Source organism: Ruditapes philippinarum, unplaced genomic scaffold (genome assembly GCF_026571515.1).
Source record: "Ruditapes philippinarum isolate M1 unplaced genomic scaffold, ASM2657151v2 ctg2596_1_1_1_1, whole genome shotgun sequence".
Lineage (NCBI taxonomy): Eukaryota > Metazoa > Mollusca > Bivalvia > Venerida > Veneridae > Ruditapes > Ruditapes philippinarum.
Window position 1 is genome coordinate 260224 of NW_026863536.1, and position 20843 is coordinate 281066.

Below are 20843 nucleotides of genomic sequence, written 5' to 3' on the forward strand. Positions count from 1 at the left end.
CAGCATTTGAGCCGCGTCATGACAAAACCAGCATAATGGGTTTGCTACCAGCATGGATCCAGACCAGCCTGCGCATCTGCGCAGTCTGATCAGGATCCATGCTGTTCACTATCAGTTTCTCTGCTTGTAATAGGGTTTGCAAGCAAACAGCATGGATCCTGATCAGACTGTGTGGATGCGCAGGCTGGTCTGGATCCATGCTGGTTGCAAACGCATTAAGTTGGTTTTGTCATGATGCAGCTCATTTGTTTTTACTACATGAATTTCTTTTCACAGATCTCAGAATTTTAGCTTGAGTATCACATTGGAGACACAGAAATCAAAATCTTCTAATCATCCAGAGTTTGAGTTTTATGCAAGTACTTTAAAGTTCCTTGATAAGATAAAGGTAAGTTTCTCTTGTTTGATTGTTTTTCTCTAACATAACAGTTTAAAGTCTATTGCCTTCCTTTCTATTTAGGATGTCATTGAGTGAGTGGTTTAATGGAAAATAGATGTTCAAATGCATGTAGTGTATTGTCAATAACATATTGGCATTAATGTCTTATTCTAGATTTGAGAATATTTTGTATCACTCTTAATTTTCCAGTAAATCAATGCAATAGTACTGTCTTATAATACGGACTGCACTTCTTACCCACATTATCCAGTATTAAGCTTAGAGGTCTCTGTGGCAATTTTGTTGACCTGAATTTGAATTTCCCTATGTTAAGAAGCTATCAGGCTAGCTGTCAAACGGTTGATGGTTCAGACGGTTGATGGTTCAACTGCAGTAGCTCACTCATGTCTGAAAACAATGCACAGCTGCAAACCTAATTGTGCCCCTGCAGCAGAATAGAGATAGTCGCCATTTTACATTTTCATGACTTTAAAGTCAGTTGAACATAATAACCTTGCATAGCATATTATAAGACTGCCTCAAAGGACTTGGATGACATTCATGTCTAAGAAGTAACCATATATTTCCTATATGTCTGTAGATGTGCCTCGGAAATGTAACTCGACCAATCAGACGAGGGCAAGTGTTTCAGAATTTGAAAATAAGAAAACCACAGCTCAGTCGCCATTACAAATATGCTCAACTGTCTGTGAACTTTAACCAGTTTGATATCTCATACTGGATGTCATTCTCCATGCAACATGGAACAACTTTGGAAGGAAACTCTTTCATGTTAGAGTTAAAAAATGAGTTAACTCTACGACCAATAAATGATGGACTGATTCACAGACCGGATGCTGACTGGAGTGTTATATACCTGAATTGTATTTTGACTGGTACAAAAATATGGCTGTGTAGCTCACAAGTGCGGCACGAAGATGAGGTGAATTGTTTTTAAAGTATTTATAAGAGACTCCCACTTTCTGCAGGAGTATTTTCACAAATTAAAAAAATCTCCCTTTTTTTGATGTCAGAACTTTCTTCTTTGTTTATTGCAAATTCTAAAATCTCCCATTTTGAAGAAAAATCTCCCACTTGATCATAGAAAAAAAGTTCACATGTATGTATTTGTAGAGATGTGTTGATCTTTCTCCACCAGTAAAGCAAAAATAGTGTCATATATCATTTAAAAGGTCGGTGTAATTTATGATGCAAATACAGTAGTAGTTACAGCAGCTTTTAAATGTAAATAGATGTACATCATTGTATGATTCATAGTATTAATACTTTTATATAATTTTCTAGTTGGATGTTTCAACTACAGGAAGACCTGTGTTGACGAGCTTTTTTCTCAGTCTCTCAAAGTAAGTAAGCGTATCTTATAGCTCATGATTTTGCTTATTTTTACTGTAATGTTGTACCTTTTAAGTATTAGTTTTGAGTGCATTGTTGTAGAATGATGCATGGTAAAAGTTGATGCCCAGTTACACATGTACATATATAATCATTACTTACAGTAGGTGTGATTGATTAATTACATAGCATTTGAACGATCGTCCATACATTACTGTACTACACAGCAATAAAATTTTCCAAAATTTTCATTTTTGACATTTAGCAGAAAAGTAGTTCACTTTACAACATTTGCCTTATTAACATCAAATCTGACGTCATAGGGCATGATAATATTCTCTATTTTGTGAAAGATCACTTACTTGAAGAAAAAGAGAGCAAAACTTATTTCATTACTTTAGAGTTAAACATGTATCTTAAAAGTTAATATTTATTAAACAATATATCTTTAAAGTTGATATTTATTTAACAATATATCTTTAAAGTTGATATTTATTTAACAATATATCTTTAAAGTTGATATTTACGTAACAATATATCTTTAAAGTTGATATTTACGTAACAATATATCTTTAAAGTTGATATTTACGTAACAATATATCTTTAAAGTTGATATTTACGTAACAATATATCTTTAAAGTTGATATTTACGTAACAATATATCTTTAAAGTTATAAAGTTATAAAACAATGTAAAGAAGTGGTAATCACTTTGTTACTTTAAACAGAGTATCATATCAAAGATCTGCTACAAAGAAGTCAGATGGGATAATGGAGGAAGATAAATCTGAAAGTGTAAGTATTAATAAAACTTTGACCCACCCTTATTTGTTACTCTGAGTTTGAATATTTTAAGAGAAATTGAATTTTTGAAGGAAGTGCCTTTTCAGCTATTTTACAGAAGGTCCGAAGTTTAGATTACTGTCTCTCAGGAATAGTTATAGAAATGATGTGAATGTTCTGATAATGAGAAAAATAGTTGTTAATGGATTTATAACTCCAAAGGGAATAGTTTGAAATTAAAAAAAAAAAATCCCCTACAAAATGTATGCCATGAGATTGGGTTAAACCAAAAAATATGTAACTGTATACCTCCCATAGATGTTCTCTATAAATTCTGCTGACTTTTAATTACAGGGTGACATTTTAAATTTGAAGGGGAGATATTTTTTAACTTTTTCAGTTAGATTTGAATTTGGAATACTGAAATTAAATTTGCAGTCTGAAAATTATTTTTATTTTACGCATTTATGAGCAACATAAATGCCCGAAAGGAAGTTTGAAACAATTTTGTATTTTAATTATTTCAGAAAACTCCTATCCACAACTTACAGGTATATGATTTAAGGGGATCTTGGAACAATCAGAATAGAACAGTTCTGATTGGTCTGTATGACAGTTACATGAAGGCGCAGTCACTGAAGCGTAACTTGTCCTCAGAGGCCCTGAAAGGGTTTAAAGTGGAGGGGAGTGGAAATGCCTCAAGCAGTGTAAGTTATTTTTCAGACAATACAGTGAGCAGATTAGAGTGGGCTTGGTATATATTTTTAATTATAAAATATTTTTTTATTCCGATTCATGTCATAAGATTGGTCATAATATTGTATATTTTGATTTGATATTTTGTATTATGAAAAAAAACAACAACAAAAAACAGAAAGTGAGATTGACAGGCTTGATCACTCATGTCTCAGTGTAATTGTTCACCTAAATGCTGGGGTTTACATGTATAACTGTATGTCAATAATGGAAATATACAATCTTGCTGAGTTTAACTATTGGAATTTCTTCTTGTCTTCTATTAATAACATATTTTGCATTGAAGCCTAGTTTGATCTTATTGTTTAGAGGAAGGAACATTATAATTGTAAAACAAAGTTTTAGAAAGATTAGAAAGATTTCTAACATTTATGTTATATCTATTAACAGAAATCCAATATAAAAGGCTCAAACTTATCAATAGATGCTCAAGAGGTAGCCACACCCAGTCCCTCAACCAAGATGCAGACCAGCCACGCCCACTCCATGCTCCTGAAACTAGTAGCCGAGTCTGACAGTAAATCTGTTGCCTTTACTGAAGAGGTAAGTGCTTAAAAGTTAATTTTTTCATTGCATACAAGCATATAAATACACATCTCCACTCACCACTCATGGTTCCGCTGGTTTACTTTTAATATACTGTTTATGTAGAGTCCACCCACTAGCTCAATAGGGAGAGCATCAGATAAGCAATTCAGTGAATGCTGGTTAAATCCTCTGGCATAATTTTTCTGTGACAATCTGTCCCGGATATTGAGTCTATCTCACTGCTGATCCAAAAATCATTTGGGATTAGTTGTCAGTCACTTGCAGAGGAATTGGCAATTACTGGTTAGTTATCCAGGAAAGTTGATCAGGTGGATTGATCACCAAGATATGACCAAAAAATTGTGTTATAATCAGCCAAGACACAGAAAACATACAATGCAGTATGACAAAACACTGCATTGCCTCTCAAACAATACAGTATGACAAAACACTGCATTGCCTCTCAATTATTTAATTTTGACACTTAAAATTCCTCATACTATTTATGGATGTTCTTCATTCAGTAGATTAATTATGATATTATAAATAACCTTTTCTGAGCTCAGAATGAAATATTAATTTTAAGAAGCGTTTTTATCAATATGCAGTATATGTTTGATGATGTAGAAAATATAAATATATAATTTAGAGTCAAATTGTTATTTGGTTTTTATTTCAGCCATCCAGTACAAACATGGACCAGCTACAGGGCGTGGCTGCCTGTCAAACTGATGATGTCATACAGAAAAAATGGCTGAGTAAGCATATTTTCTATTTAGAAATTTTAGCTCAAATAGAATTTAATTCCTGCTATTTCATATCAGTGTTGCATTCATTTTCTCATTTGTTGATTCAATCACATTTACCGATGAAGACAGAATATTGCTTTATTCTGTTGACTTAGATAAATGTATTTTGCTTTTACAAATACAGTTGATAGATAAATTTTATTATATAGATTGTCTGCAATTTTCACTCCTTGCTTTGTCTTCACAGCTCTCTATGTTTCTTTTCAGAATTGGTTGAAACTTCACACACTTATTAAAGAGCACAATTTGAGGTCCATTATATATAAGCCCATAACTCTAACATTATTTTGAGTGAACTATGGCCCATGTTGAACTTAGAAATTTCTGCATTATCCAGACTCTTGTTTAAATATCAAGCACTTCTACATTATCAAGGCTCTTCTTTAACTATCAAGCACTGAGAATAGTCAAGCATGTCATAGACAGCTCTTGATTTTATTGTAAGGTGCACTGACAGTTTACTATAATGATTATTTTACAGCCAAAAGAATAGACAAAACACATGCCTTGGAACAAATTCATGTAAAATATACAGTAGAACTTCTATGAGTCGAACTTCGATAAGTCGATTTTCTCGATGTGTCGAAGAAAAATTAAAGTCCTGACTTTTCCCCCTATATATTCCTTATAAAAACCTATTTATGAGTCGAGATTTTATGTGTCGAATTTTTCGATGTGTCGAGGTTTTTTCGTGGTCCGTGTTAAGTAAATCTAGTGCAATTTACCACAAATAAGTCGAAGTTGTTCGATTATTTTGACACCGTCGATCTCGAGACATTTTTCACACCTTATCTGGCTGCGAAGACGATTTCCAATCAACTTGTGTGACAGGTGTTAATTACACAGCCGTGTGTTCAAACAGCCTTTGTTTGCGATAAAATGTGTGATAAAATGCTTTAATCGTTACTATTTTAATTGCCGTAGTGGTATTTGAAAGTAAACAGTAAGAACTACTTTCATTTGATTACATCCTTGACCCGGTGTCGCGTGAGAATAACACGCGAAATATATACTATAAGTTGGTTATGTTATCGCCCTTTCGTATTGTTACGCCTTTTGTAACTCTATTGTATACGTCAACGGGTAGTCCAAATAATTAGCCGTGAAAAACGTTATTTAACATGCTATATTTATCATTGTAAAATGTGAATATCAGATTAATGATGGAAAAAACATGAAATAGGTTTCGTTATAGACTAGTCACGGGTCGAAATTTTGTCATGGAATTGAGAGCGATTCATGAGTCGAAGTCCCGATGTGTCGAAGTTTTTACGCAAGTCCCATCAACTTCGACTTACCGAAGTTCTACTGTATTTGTTTTTCAGTTGAGCTTCACAACAGTCAGCTTATAGTACAAGGTTGTGAGACACAAGGGTTTGTTATCGTGGCTGCAGCCAAAGCAAAAATTCTCTCCTGCGATCATGCACCTATCTGGGTGCGGGACAATCAGCTCCGAAGCAAGGATACCTGGGTCGGGTCTTTAGATTGTATGCAGGTAAACAAAAATAATAAAAAAATAGTTTTTGTCAATGACTTGAATAGTCTGAGAAGATTTGTTTCAAATTTACACAACTATTAGCATTGATCAGAAATTGTCTAGCTTTTCTGTAAGAAAATGACTGAATGTGCCTCTGATGGAATAGTTTTTCTAAATGGTGAGAACTTACAACCGTCTGTAGGTTAGCTAGATACCATGATCCTGTCAATTTGAAGATAACATATCCATATAAGGGTTTGAACCCACAATAATTAAAGGCTATTTTGAAACCTTGACCTTAGACTTTGAATAGACTATTGCTAGATTTAACTTGCTTGTGATATGAATTGTGTTAATGTATAAACATGTATTTTTAATTTTTATGAAATGTATAAAAACGTTATTTTGTATAATTTTAGTATTATGCAACAGTTGATCCAGGTCATGAATTCAGTGATGAAAATATACCCTGGTTATCAAAAACTCATGTCGAGGACCGGGCAGAACCTGATCTGTCCAGTCTGCAGGAAATGGCAGGTAGCGGACACAGTGTGGGCGGAATTGTCAACATCAGTTACAGTGGAAACGATGTAAATAAAACTCTGATTCAATTGAAATATTAATATAATAGTTTTCTTCTTGGCAGCATTGATAGGCTATATTTTATGCCTTTATTCAAATTTATTTTTAATCAGTTTTAATTTTTCAAAGTTACATTCTGTAATAGATGTTAAAAATAAATGTACACATATACTGTTACAGGTAATTTTAATACCTGTATCAATATATTGAATGTCATGTAGTTGTATGGAAGGGAAAAACTTGGGTTTGTATGACACATAAGATTATCCCTGTCAAACCATTAAAGGCAAAAACAACATTCTAAGTGAGGCTACTTTTATGAATTCCCTATGAAGTTCAGTTGATAGGACCACTGGAATATTTCAAAATAATGCGAATTATATAAATTTTGTAGAACTGAAAACTGAATTATGTGCAAAAATAGTCATTAATAAAGACCATCTCACAATAGAGGCCACCTTTTTATGTGGCCAGCCAACTTTTTAATTAGTCAGCCATCCACCAGTTTATATGGCCAGCCACCATTTATGTTTTCAGCCACCATTATATGTAACCTAATCAGTAGAACTTAACTGTATAAAATGGTACCTTGTATTTACAGAAAAACCAGACAGTTCAGATGCAGAGAATCATATCAAGATGTAAATGTCAGTTTTTCTATGTGAACTATGGTGAGGCTGATCCATCTTTATTACAAGAAGTTCCTCCTCCTGTAAGTTTATTTTTGTAATGATGCTTATTTGTAATGTCGCTTTTCATTGGATAATCATAACGTTTATATAATCTATATACCCAGCTGCTGTCAAGTTATGAAATAATTTAATATTTTCTCAAATTTGTTGTATAAGTTTGCTGTATTATAAATTTGATATAAAGATTCTTGACAGGTTATATGGCCAAATATAAATGGTTGTTTTCAATATAACCCTTGCACAAATAGCCATTAATATAGGGCCATATAACCTTTCAAAAATCTTAATAACTTATAATATAAACTTTGATTGTCAAAATACAGTATATGGTTAAATTACAGAAGTAATATCTGTCATATATGTCAATAGGGGATACACCAAGGAGTAAATAACAACTAACCTGTATGCACAAGTTTTAATTAGCTTTGATTAATTTTTAAATTTGTAAATATGAACAAATTGATAATAGCTGTTTGATTTACTTTCCATTTCGTCCATATATATTGAGGTACAGTAATAAATGTTTTAGAAGTAGTAAAAATACATTGTATGTCAAGTCCTGCAAAGCAATTTTCCAAGTGGCGTAACAATATTTATGAATAGCCACTGTATAAGTTATGACTAATAAAGTTATTATTTGCTGAAGAATATTATCTCTTTTTTATTGGAACATTTACAATAATGTTTCTAGTATTATCTATGTAGATTATTTTAACCCGTTTATTCTGTCTAATTTTTCTAGCCGTCTGATGATTCTGATATGATGCAGAGAGACGAGGGTGTTGATACATTTACACTGTTACATCATGATCTCAATGTTGTCACTAACCATGTAAGTTATATAACATTTTATATTACCATGGTGCAAGAGTGTAATAAAGTCATTTATCACATAAACCGTGGGGCGGAGTGTAATAAAGCCAGTAAAAAACGCCAATATTACTCTAGTGTAATAACACTTTGAAGTAGCGTCATTTGCATTATATATTAATGTAGTGTTAAATCGTGCTGATGTTAGCATTACATTATAGCCGCGTCAATTAAAAATTACACTTTTTCATTGTAAACTGTTCTTAAATTTTTTATATATGTGATAAAAAGAATATTATATTTGTGTAGATTCAATACTAGATTTATGGAACTCTTTCAATGAAACAATTTTACGCTCGCCAGTAACATTTCATTAAGTACATTGAATTTTAAAATTACATTAAATACATTTAATTTTTAAATTACATTAAGTACATTAAATTTTTAATGTACATTGAATTTTTGAATTACATTAAGTACATTGAATTACATTAAGTATATTGAATTTTTTAATGTTCATTGTAATTTTGAATTACATTAAGTACATTGAATTTTTAAATTACATTAAGTACATTGAATTTTTAATGTACATTAAGTTCATTGAATTTTTAAATTACATTAAGTTCATTGAATTTTTGAATTTCATTAAGTACATTGAATTTTTTAATGTACATTGAATTTTTGAATTACATTAAGTTCATTGAATTTTTAATGTACATTAAGTTCATTGAATTTTTAAATTACATGAAGTTCATTGAATTTCATTAAGTACATTGAATTTTTAATGTACATTGAATTTTTGAATTACATTAAGTACATTGAATTTTTGAATTACATTAAGTACATTGAATTTTTAATGTACGTTCATTGAATTTTTAAATTACATTAAGTTCATTGAATTTTTGAATTACATTAAGTACATTGAATTTTTGAATTACATTAAGTACATTGAATTTTTGAATTACATTAAGTACGTTGAATTTTTTATTACATTAAGTACATTGAATTTTTAATGTAAATTAAGTACATTGAATTTTTAAATTACATTAAGTTCAATTTTTTTTTAATTTGAATTGTGTTAAGTGTAGGTATTGTCGGAAACATTTCATATGTTTAAATTTACTCAGCTTGCTATCTCAAACAACAGAATTTGATGGAAAAAAAAAACAAAAACAACAACAACAAACAGACCAATAAATCATTTTAATGAACATTCTCTCTCTTTCAGTTACAGTATTCAATGATTTTAGACATAGTAAACAATCTTTTACTACATGTAGAGTTGAAGAAAAGGGTAAGTGGATATGTTTTTGTGTTAAATCCTTTTTATCATACAATATTTTTAAAGCCAGAAAACAGCAATACATGTAAATGGTAAAATCTCTTTTTGACACCATTTTTATTCCATTGGAAGTTATATAGATGATGCCAAAATATAATATCATTGACTTTCACTCAGAATATTCATATTGACATATGCATTATAAATACATGTACAAGAAGTGTAAAGGAAGCTTTTAATTGGTAATGGTATATTTTGCAATTAACAGGTTTAGCCATGCAATTCCTGTTGAGAAGTGATTTGTCCATCATTAGCAATTGTTAATCATTTGTATATGGTTGTTATAGCTTGAAAATATCTATACATGTATGATACTGAAAATAAACAAATGTTATGTGATAAAATTCTATGTTTCACAGGAAGCTACAGAAAAGTTACAGAGTATGAGATTTCAGCTGCAGTTATCAAGAGTTGAAGATCAGAAAACACCTATTCTAAATCTACAGGAAAATGTGAGGTAAATATGAACACATTTTGTCAGGCATCAAACATCAGTAGTGAAGTATTATGGTATGAATTCACTGCACCATTTCTATGGTGAATAAATGGTCCATTTTAGATGCAGCAGACTTTCTTAATATAATTTTCATGAACACAATTGGTAAACATTTATATCAAGTAACAACTGCTATCATATAGAATATGTATGATGATTTATTTATTAATGTGGTTTCAGAAAACAAACAGAGAAGTTTAGATTCTATGAGAGGGAATTATTTCATGTTATAAAAGCAAGGGAAGAAGAAAGGAAAAGAAAGGTAAAATAATGTTAACAGTAAATGTTTTCTAAAACGTTTTTGGAATGTCAACAAAAATTTCTTCTCCGGGTTGCTTCTCCCCCAAAATTATTTCCCCAACCTTTTCCAAAATTTCAGCTGAAAAAGTTGCCTAATGACCCTTTTTTTTTAAATACCTGTTTCGGACCTCTTGAATTCAGTCAGCTTTTATAATTAAGGATAAAAAATGTGAAAAGTTATATTTTAGACTTTTAACAATGTCAAATATTTTAAAGGTACATTAAAGCCTCAAAGGAAAATTTTTTGAAATAGAAAAGGCTAAAATATGTTTCATTCATGTTGGGTTATTAGGATTTAGAAAAATATTTTTTCGACATGGCTAATGTGGTCAAAAGTGCTTAAAGGGTTGTTGAACTTCAAAACCCATTTCCCCTTGCCAAATGTACCTTTGAAATCCCACAATATGACTTCTACTGTGTTGGTGTGAAATAGATTTTGCTGTTAAGGCTAGTAGATTACCATGATTATATCTTTATTATATTTTTCATAAATAAACTTTCTTTTCATTTGTCTATAAAGTTACATCGAAGAATTAGATGAAGATCGAGAAGCCCTAGAATCCAAGTTACGACAATGCAAGGAACGCATGAACATTTTAAACGAGGAATTGTCAATACGTATCAGTTGCTTCAAGGAAAGTCAGTTACAAGTTCAGTCAACGTTACAAACAAAGCAGACGCAACAAGCCTACGTTATCAGGAGAAACGAAGTTTGCTTCAAATTTGCTCAGTGGCGTTTAACCGAACCAGACGGACAAGTAGGAATTGCTGATATAGCTTTACGAAATTTTGTTTACACAAAAGTGAATCGGAATAACGATAACCTGGAGTCATCAAAAGTGGATTTGGGCTGGGGTCAAGGCCACTAATTTACTGCCAAATTCAATATATAAAGATGTACTTGCACCTCGTGACCCACCTGGGCGGGATAATAACAGACAAATGACCTTGAGAGTGCTTTGTACTGAACGACCTCCAGGTAGATGTTCTAAAATTGTTTTGAAGCTTTGAATTTAATGATTTGAGTACAAAATGTATATTTCCTGTAATAAACTGTTAATAGCTATTAAAAAAGCATTTATGTATGTACAACTTTCATACAAGAACTTTCGTCTATATATCTGACACTTTTTTATTCCTTTGATGTCTTAATACATGTATACCGGTATACAAATGTACATGTAGGTGCTTCATACAAGGTTTATCAATTTTAGTACTTGATGAACATCATAAATATTAAATGTGAATGAATACTTATTTATCTATAACTCAATTCAACACATCATTCACAAAAATGTTAATCTCAAGTTAATATAGAAAGTGAGAATGTCTCTGTTAGATACCTCATTGCCTTGCATATTCAAAAACCCACAAATAGTCGTGTTTGATAGAAAAATTCAAGATAATATTATTAATTATTGATTTTTATTTTCAAGTTCTTTCGTGGTATAAAATTGGCGTAAGAATTGAAATGATTTTAACCTATTAATCAATTTCAGTGGGCGGTAATAGCAAGTGAAAGGAAACCATTTTTGAAGTGAATTTGGTTATCCCACATCACTAAACGCAGATTCAACATGACATTCAGCGTTTTTAAAGAAAGTCATGGAGTTCTTCTTCCCTGATAAAAACATTGATAATGAAGACCAAGGTTAGTAATTCACTGAGTTCTTCTTCCCATATATAGCTATATAGATATAGGGATACAATAAGGCCAGTTGAGTAATTCATAGATTTCTTCTTTGATTTATTCAAGAATTTTTTTTTGAAGAATTTAACAATTTGAAGGCCAGATATATAATATGTTTTTAAATAACAACAATACCAGAAATAGTTTTTGCCTTCATTAAAATATTTAGGCCACAGACAATATAAATCCCTTATAGTTTGATGCCTTTAGCATATGAATAGTTTTTTTTTACAGAGGAAGAAATGGAAGGTGCTTGCGCAGCCCAAAAAACATTCTCCAGGTCAGAGAAAAGGTCATCACAGAAAAAGGAGCTGAAGAGATCCCCATCTTTCACAGCCACTGATGATATAGATAAAATGAAGGTATGATAATATGAATAGATAATTAGATAATAGTTTTCATCACAGAAAAAGATTTTATTATTTTAAATCTTTTTGAGCAAATTTTAATTTGTGAATGTAATCAGCCAGATAAATTGATCGAACCTCCATCAGAGGTCTTTTAACTGTTCCTTTTCTGACTGATCAATCACTATAAATAAAGGGTGAGTATACTCACATTTTATGATTGTCATAATTTGTTGACAAGTAACCTATTATGATTGGTCGGTTGTATTTCATCTGATGTCCATATACATGTATGGTTGTTGACATTCTAGAGGTCTCATTTCCAACCGGATCTTCATTAAACTGTGTATGATTGTTTGCTTTAATGATATTTTAAACATAAGTAAATATTGATGGTCTTAGCATCAAAATTTAGGTCACTAGTTAAAATGAGAAGAAAGCTTTGTTTAATTAAGGAGAAATCTGTAGCTAATAATTTGTACATGTTTTTAAAATTTGTTTTCACATTTTCCGCCTGTAGATTGCACTTCTTTTATCGCAAATTAGTCATAATGTCATAACAAAAAGCTTGTAGAATTCAGCAATTGCATTTTGTGTGGGCTTACTCCAAATTAAAAATATCAAGGGTTTTCCCCCCGCTTAAAATGTGGGGGGAGGGGGGGTTTCAAAAAAAGTTAAAAAAGTTTAAAATTTTTACAAAAAGTGAAAAGGTGGGTTGATCTATTTTTGAACTGTAGTGCACTATAAACTATAAAGGGTAAACTTTTTGTACTAGATAATTAGCTTGAAAAACCCCACATTGGTTGAGTTTTGGATATTTCTTTTTGAATTTTTTTGACTTTGTTGCATTTTTAGGTTGCTACACTTAGATTAGATTTGCTTGTTTACTAATGCTATTTGAGCCGCGTCACGACAAAACCAACATAGTGCGTTTGCGACCAGCATGGATCCAAACCAGCCTGCGCATTCGCGCAGACTGATCAGGATCCATGCCGTTTGCTATCAGTTTTGCTACTTGTAATAGGATTGGTAAGCGAACAGCATGGATCCTGATCAGACTGCGCGTATGTTGGTTTTGTCATGAAGCGGCTCATTTTAATTTACATTGATTCTGCGTGTTACTATTTTATTTGCATTTTTATTATACAATCCATCAAATAATTCTACATGACTTAGAAATAGCTATTTGCAGAGATAATGTACATGTTTGTTCTAGCAGCAGTATTACATTTATATAGCAATACGTGATTGAAGTCTTGGCTTAATATTATTTTACAGTTTCTTTATATTGTTTTTGTGCATTCGTGAATTTAGTGATACAGTACACTAAAATATGTCTTTTATCTCATCTATTGTTAGTAATAAAATGCTTCTTAAAAACATGTATTTGCAAAAAAATGAAACAATCGGCACCCCATATTATATACAGGTGCAGCTTATGGACAAATATTTTATAATGATTTGAGCCGCGTCACGACAAAACCAACATAGTGCGTTTGTGACCAGCCTGGATCCAGACCAGCCTGCGCTTCTGCGCAGTCTGATCAGGATCCATGCTGTTCCCTATCAGTTTCTCTACTTGTAAAAGGGTTGGTAAGCAAACAGTATGGATCCTGATCAGACTGCGCGGATGCGCAGGCTGGTCTGGATCCATGCTGGGCGCAAACCCATTATGTTGGTTTTGTCATGACGCAGCTCAAATATTTAATAATGATTTATCTATAATCTAACCTAATTTGCTTTCTCACCTGTCAGAGAAAGCCTTTGTACCTGCGACGTTACTCTACCGTATCTTTAAGGAGTGGAAAACATTGCTATATCTCTACAATGAAGGTTTGGAGACGTCCCCCCACCCCTTAAATTATATATATGTATATTTATATATTGATTTGTTATAGATGTCCATTCTTTGTCAACTTTATACAAAAACTATTCTTTTTTGTACTCTTATTTGCATGTGGTATTTCCTTTGAAAAAAAAATGAAATAAAAAGGTTATGTCTCTTAAAGTATTTTTATGTAATGACAATGTTTTAAAACTTATATGGTAATGCATCAGTCATTTGTAAACAAGCCCACCTGTCAGTCATTAAGTAAACCCTGTTTTTACCCTCCCACACTGGCTTGTGCTGCCTGCTGTAATGTAATAGCAGTGTTGCAAGTGATTGATGTAATCTCTCTCAAGGAGTGCATTTAGCAGCTTCTTTCAGTTTAACAACAAGTTTTGTATGCGCTTTTGTTTATTATTTGAAAAAAATGTTGGGAAATTCTAAAGAGTAATGGAAACAAAAAAAAGATATAATACTTCCTATGGGTGACACATTTCTGCCAATATCAGTTATTGCCACCTATAAATATGGCAGATTGACCTAGTATGATTGCTTTTTATTGTTGACAAGTTTTATGGACACATATAATGAAATGTAAAGATAAAACAGTTTGATACCAGGTAAAATAAGTTGATGAAAGAAAGTCCTTTCAATTATTAAAAATTTACAGAGATTTTAAGTACCTGTGTTATTTGGTTTGTTCATATCGATAATTTTACTTATACTAGTTTAGGCATAGTGGAAATACATGTTAACTTCCAAACATGCATGGTTTTTTGCTAGTTGTAGTGAAGGATATGACGTGTTTTGTGTCCCATTAGAACGCTTGCATGACAATATTTATCCTTCCATTTTTCTTATTATTATACAATGAAAATAACAAACAAACAATAAAACATTGCTTCTGGTTATTTTTTGTTATTCACTCTTCTAGCTGAAATGTTTGTCTAAAATTATTACTCCATGTTGATGTTTAATTGGCTTGTCTGTGACTTTTAAACAATACATTTGAAACAGCCTTTCTTACAGGCATGAATTAGTGTAAGTGTGCTTGTTTTTGAATTTGCTCGGCAAAATCTTTTGTTCAGATTTAGTTATTTCTATAATATACTTGACATTGGATGGTGTCTGAATAAGGCCTAGTTTTAATCCACTTGTAGGTCAAACGAAAAACTTAGAGAAAAGGCACATGTACTTTTTGCTGACTTGCTTGGATATGTCATACTAGAGATGTCTGAAATTACAGAACCAGTCAATATGGCAACCTGTCAATCTATTTTGTTCCAACTACCATAGTATCTGAAATTTTGAGATGGCAAAAATCACATGAAAGTAACTCTCGTAAAAACAACACCCAAATAATGTTGTCTCCCTTTTCACTGTGTGTATGTGTTTACCCATCTTATTTTCAAAACATTATCTAAAAAAGTATTATAAGAAAATGATAATTAAATAGATAAATTTGGAGGGATGGTTAAAACATTTTATGATAGATCTATTTAAAAAATTAGAAAAGATCAAGAAAATGATTTTCTTTAAGTAAATAAAGTTTAAAATTTTTACATTTGTTGTATTGGCTATATTCAGTGAATTGAATATTTTGGAAAAAAAGTGTGCACATACCCACGTACCTAATATGAATACATAAAGCATATACATTTAACATCAGAAGCAAGTATTGTATCAATATCTTTATGTCTCAAACTAAAATCTTTACATATATGTGCATTATAGTAATTTATTAGTGACATAGACTAATATTGTTGCTCTTTACTCAGAAGGAAGGGTCATGTATATCAAAGAAAACTAGTATTTGGTCATATTATTAAGTAAACTTTCTGTAGCTCTTCAGAACTTGAATATCAATTAAAGGTTGAAGTGAACAGTACCTTATAGTGGTTAAGGGCCAACCTCTCAACTTTGGGATTAAGGGTTTGAGCCCTACTTGTGTCAGGGCCATGTTTCTTCATATGACACCAGTACTGATTAGTTCAAGAAAGCTGACTTGAGAGTGATTAATGTACTAGTATATTGTGAGAATTTGTTTCAGAATCGAGACTAAATAGATATGAATAAAATACTAATTAAAAGTACTCATTTTCTTTACACTGTTTGATATTTATCTCTATTTGTTTTTTTTCTTTCAGGAGAGAGCTGCAAACAACAATACATTCTTGTATATAAAGATACCAGAAGTGTCATTAAGAGTTTCTTACAAGGTATGTCTGGAACCATTTACGTTGCTAAGATACCAGATCACAAATTTTGACATTGATTATAATAATAGAATAAAATTTATTGTGGCTATATTGTTTATAGGGGCTCCACTGGGTTTTTTGACACAATAATCACAATATAATCAAAATAATTACAATATAGTCACAACAATTACTGGTAGATGAAATTTTGTCAGTTTTGATAATATTGTACTGAAGTAAATGTACATATTATTGCATTATATTACAGGTTTTATTAACATGATTATATATTGATTTTGTTATACAGGGAGAGAAGGAGAAGAATATAGAAGATGTACATGACTTTAGTCTAATATTACCTACGTTAGAATATCATAACTGTATATGGACATGGTTTGATCTTCTCATGGCAATGAAAAATGACAGCAAGAGAGTGCTCATATCCCAGGTAACACTTATTAACTCCTTGAAAGCTAGTGGCAATCAGGGATTTTTATGCTCCCCGAAAAATTTCGGGGCAGCATATAGTCGTCGGGTTGTCTGTCCGTCCGTCAGTTCCTCCGTACGTCCCGAATCAGTTTCCGATTAAAGGGTAAAGGTCACATTGACCTTGTAGGTAAAAACGGTTTCCGATCAATAACTAAAGAACGCTTATGCCTAGGAACTTCAAATTTGGTATGGTGATTGGTCATGACCAGCAGATGAATCCTATTGATTTTGGGGTCGAGTGGTCAAAGGTCAAGGTTACATTGACCTTGTAGGTAAAAACGTTTTCCGATCAAAAACTAAAGAACGCTTAGGCCTAGGAACTTCAAACTTGGTATGGTGATTGGTCATGACCAGCAGATGACCCCTATGGATTTTGGGGTCAAGGGGTCAAAGGTCAAGGTCACATTGACCTTGTAGGTAAAAACGGTTTCCCATCAATAACTAAAGAACGCTTAGGCCTAGGAACTTCAAACTTGGTATGGTGATTTGGGTTGTTTGTACAATTTGAACTTTGTCTGTGACATAACTCTGACACTACAAGCGGTATAGCTTCCTGTGTCCAAAACCTATTCGGGGAGCATCACCCTGTTCAACCAGCTCTTGTTTTCTTTTATTGCAGATGCTGCTTAAGGGCTGCTCAATGGGAAAATTCTTTCAAATCATGCAGTTTCCTTAACCATCCCCTTTAGCAAAAATTTTGTGTTATCCCCCCATCATCCCCTCCAAATTTATGGGAGGGCCCCTTCTCCCACCTGTGAAATAAAAAAACCCTGGTTAAAATAGGTATTTGCATATGCCAACAGTATAGATTGCGGTCAGCCAGCAAATTCTTATTTCTGACCAGACTCTGTACTGCTGGCTGGCCAATATCGATTTCCTTAAAATAATCAATTTAAATTGTGCAAAATTAAAAACAGTAAAGAACCATGATATAAAGTTGGCATTGGTTACAGGCCCATAACGACTGTTTTGTTGTCCACTGCTGATGACATGACAGGGAGATAATCAAATGAAGTTTAACAAATTTGTCCTATTTAGAAATTTGGGTTTTTCCCGTTTTTATACATGTATAGAAAAGATAAATAAGGCCCAAAAAAGTCCATTTTTGCTTTCTTAATGAACAAAAACCTGATTATTTAAAATATGTTTTATTAGTTCTAATTAAAAAAAATTGATAATCTTTTGCTATTTTAGGCAAAAAAAAGCAGAAATTACACATGGGAAACGTCTGATTTAAGATCCCCCTGTAAAAAATTACAAAAGGAAAGAGCAAGGGGTAAAATGTACTGGGTCTAAAATTCTGGGAGCATTGTCATCTATCTTTGAAGTAGATTATATTTGGGAAATTTTTTTTAACCATTAGTACATTTGCAATGTACATTGAAGTGACCAAAATTAAACCATTCCTTTTTAGTAATGTAAAAAGATTTTTTATCCTTTATTTTCACCATTAGAGTTTGAAGTATCTATACAACCTTCATCAACATGGTGTGAATAAAAATAACATCACCAAGTAAAAGATTATAAATGAAGTTTATAATGATAAAATTTTTATTTTTTGTCTTCAGGCACCCCAAGAAAAACCTGCGAAGAAAACATTGTTTGGCAAGTCTACAAAATAGTTATTAACAATACATATAGCAGTCTATTATTAGGCACTTAAAGCTGGTCAATGCCAGTTGAGGAAAGTTAAACTTTAGAAAGTACATTATGTGCTAAAGAGATGTATAAATATTAACAGTGTAATAAATGCCGCTTCTCTAATACCCCCCCCCCCCCCCCTGGAAAAAGTAACACCCCTATAGTTTATTAGAGTATATATGGTATGATACTTTGAATGTTTAAAGCATAATATTGCAGAGAATTTGATAACTATTTCACTACTCGTTTTAGTTTCTAAGTTATTGTTTTACTTATTTGTGAATGGTTAACTGTAAACACTGTGTTTAGGAAATAGATATCAATTTTGAGTGCATTGTTGTAGAATAATGCAGAATTTGATTTCAAATGCGTAGGAATATAATTACAAAGTATTTGAATGATAAACTGTGCTTATTATTCTATAATGCACTTGATTGCCCTATCTGTTTGGTGAAGCAAGTTAGAATTGAAATTTTCTGATGTAGATATGCATTTAAATACATGTTCAGATTATGGGTAATATTTAAAACATCATTTTTTGCATTTGTTCATGTAAATTACTTGACACCTATTTCTTATAACAATTCCTGTAAAATATTACAGGTATTTTGTTACTTGCATTTATATACATCAATAATACATTTTTTTCCTTTTGCCATAAAATTTAGTATAAATAAGAATTCTGATACTTGTGAGTTGTTATAAGAATAAGTTCATATTTTGGCAGTGCAGAAATTAATATTCAAAAGTTTTGTTTTTGTTTTTTTTTGTTTGTTTGCTAATACTTATTTATTGCTTAATTGTGATACTTAAGAATAACTTATCTACATGTATGTATAATTTCAAACTTACAATTACCTAAACCTTCGTGTACGGTAGTTAATTAAGGTGTTGCTATGTGAAAGGCACACAGAGTTACCAATATTTTAACATACAGCAGTAGATAAAAGATTTAACTTTCAAATTGTGTATAATATAAAAGGGTCAAATGTACATCCATTAAGTTTTATTTGCTACAAAATGCCTAATTTTTCACTTTTTGATAGGCATGAGTGATTTTTCAATGGAGTACATATATAGAAGCTGCTTATCTCTGTTATCTACATCTCTGATAAAAACCCTGGAATAATTTCATAGCAGAATTTATTAAATAACTTGTATATTGTTGCATTAATTTGTCTTTCATTGTAACATTGTTTAACCTATAATCACCTGAATTTGTGTAATGGTATTTGCCCAGCTATGAAATTTTAGAATAGCCCATTAAAGTTTAGGGGATTTCAATGTCAAAATACAATATTTGCAAAATACAAAACTTGAGTATTCAACAGACCTCACAAGCTGGCCTGACTCTTTACTGGTGGCAAAGGCAGTGATTTTTTAAATTTCAAAACAGCCTGTGTCTTAAGGGGAAAATATAGAGTGATACTAAGTAAATCATAAAATGGGGAACTCAAATTCCAATAACTAAGAATGGAATTTAACCCACACCTTTTATAAAATTTTCAATTTCAATTCCATTTAGAATGCATGGTTCAAGGAGAGGCTATCTATTGGGGCAGCTTTCTGTTTTCTAGCTGATATAAGTCAGCTTCTGATAAGTCATGGTTCTGGTACAGGGCATTTTAGGGATTTAGCTTTTTTTTGGGAATATATACCTATTTTGGGCTAGGGGAAACGGCCTTTATTCGGCTGTAAAATACAGGAAAAGATCACTGAAAGGGAAATCAGTTTTATGTTTTGGCAAGCTGGCATGGCTCTGTACTGGTGGCAAATGGGTTCTGGCAGGTATAGAGTTAAATATACTATGACTTTTACATATCATACTTTATCACATACCCGTGCCACTTTTGCGGCTCCGTAAAAACTTTGTACGGTTGTGCATATTTTGGCATTAGGTCATTTGAGTTATACATATACATAGCATAAAGACGTGCCAAATGAGACTAAAGTCTCACTCTATATGTGCATCAATAAAAAAGTGATTCTTTTTCACTGTAAACAGTTCTTATTTTGGGTATGTGATAAATAGAATATTATATTCGTGTAGTTTCAATACTAAATTTATATAACCTGTTGGATAAAAATTATGTTTGCCTAATAAGACAATATTATGCTCGCCTCTTATTTTATTAAACTTGTTCAATAAATTTAGTATTAAACCACACTTGTTCAATATCCTCTATGGGATGATATTTCACTAAATTTACATATTTATTAACTTTATGGGTATTAAAAGTTGATGTATTATCTTGGGCTATTATGTTTGCATGAACTTGTATAATTGACTGTATAGCTATCTGTATTAATATATATTCCATGATTAAATGTGCAATATGTTTCC

At 31.7% G+C, this 20843-nt stretch overlaps 1 protein-coding gene across 1 annotated transcript in view; it reads left to right on the forward strand.

Annotated features, from left to right (window-relative positions):
* LOC132722380 (protein hobbit-like) overlaps nt 1–18480 on the forward strand; it is a 46401-nt gene extending 27921 nt beyond the window's left edge. The window contains 22 exon segments of the mRNA XM_060706877.1: nt 277–388; nt 981–1322; nt 1685–1743; nt 2460–2526; nt 3042–3221; nt 3661–3813; nt 4478–4556; nt 5933–6102; nt 6504–6674; nt 7268–7378; nt 8101–8190; nt 9397–9462; nt 9870–9967; nt 10187–10268; nt 10448–10482; nt 10827–11160; nt 11162–11291; nt 11895–11957; nt 12231–12358; nt 16319–16390; nt 16677–16817; nt 18427–18480. Coding sequence (XP_060562860.1) covers nt 277–388; nt 981–1322; nt 1685–1743; nt 2460–2526; nt 3042–3221; nt 3661–3813; nt 4478–4556; nt 5933–6102; nt 6504–6674; nt 7268–7378; nt 8101–8190; nt 9397–9462; nt 9870–9967; nt 10187–10268; nt 10448–10482; nt 10827–11160; nt 11162–11291; nt 11895–11957; nt 12231–12358; nt 16319–16390; nt 16677–16817; nt 18427–18480 — 2737 coding nt within the window.
* The last annotated feature ends 2363 nt before the right edge of the window (nt 18481–20843 follow it).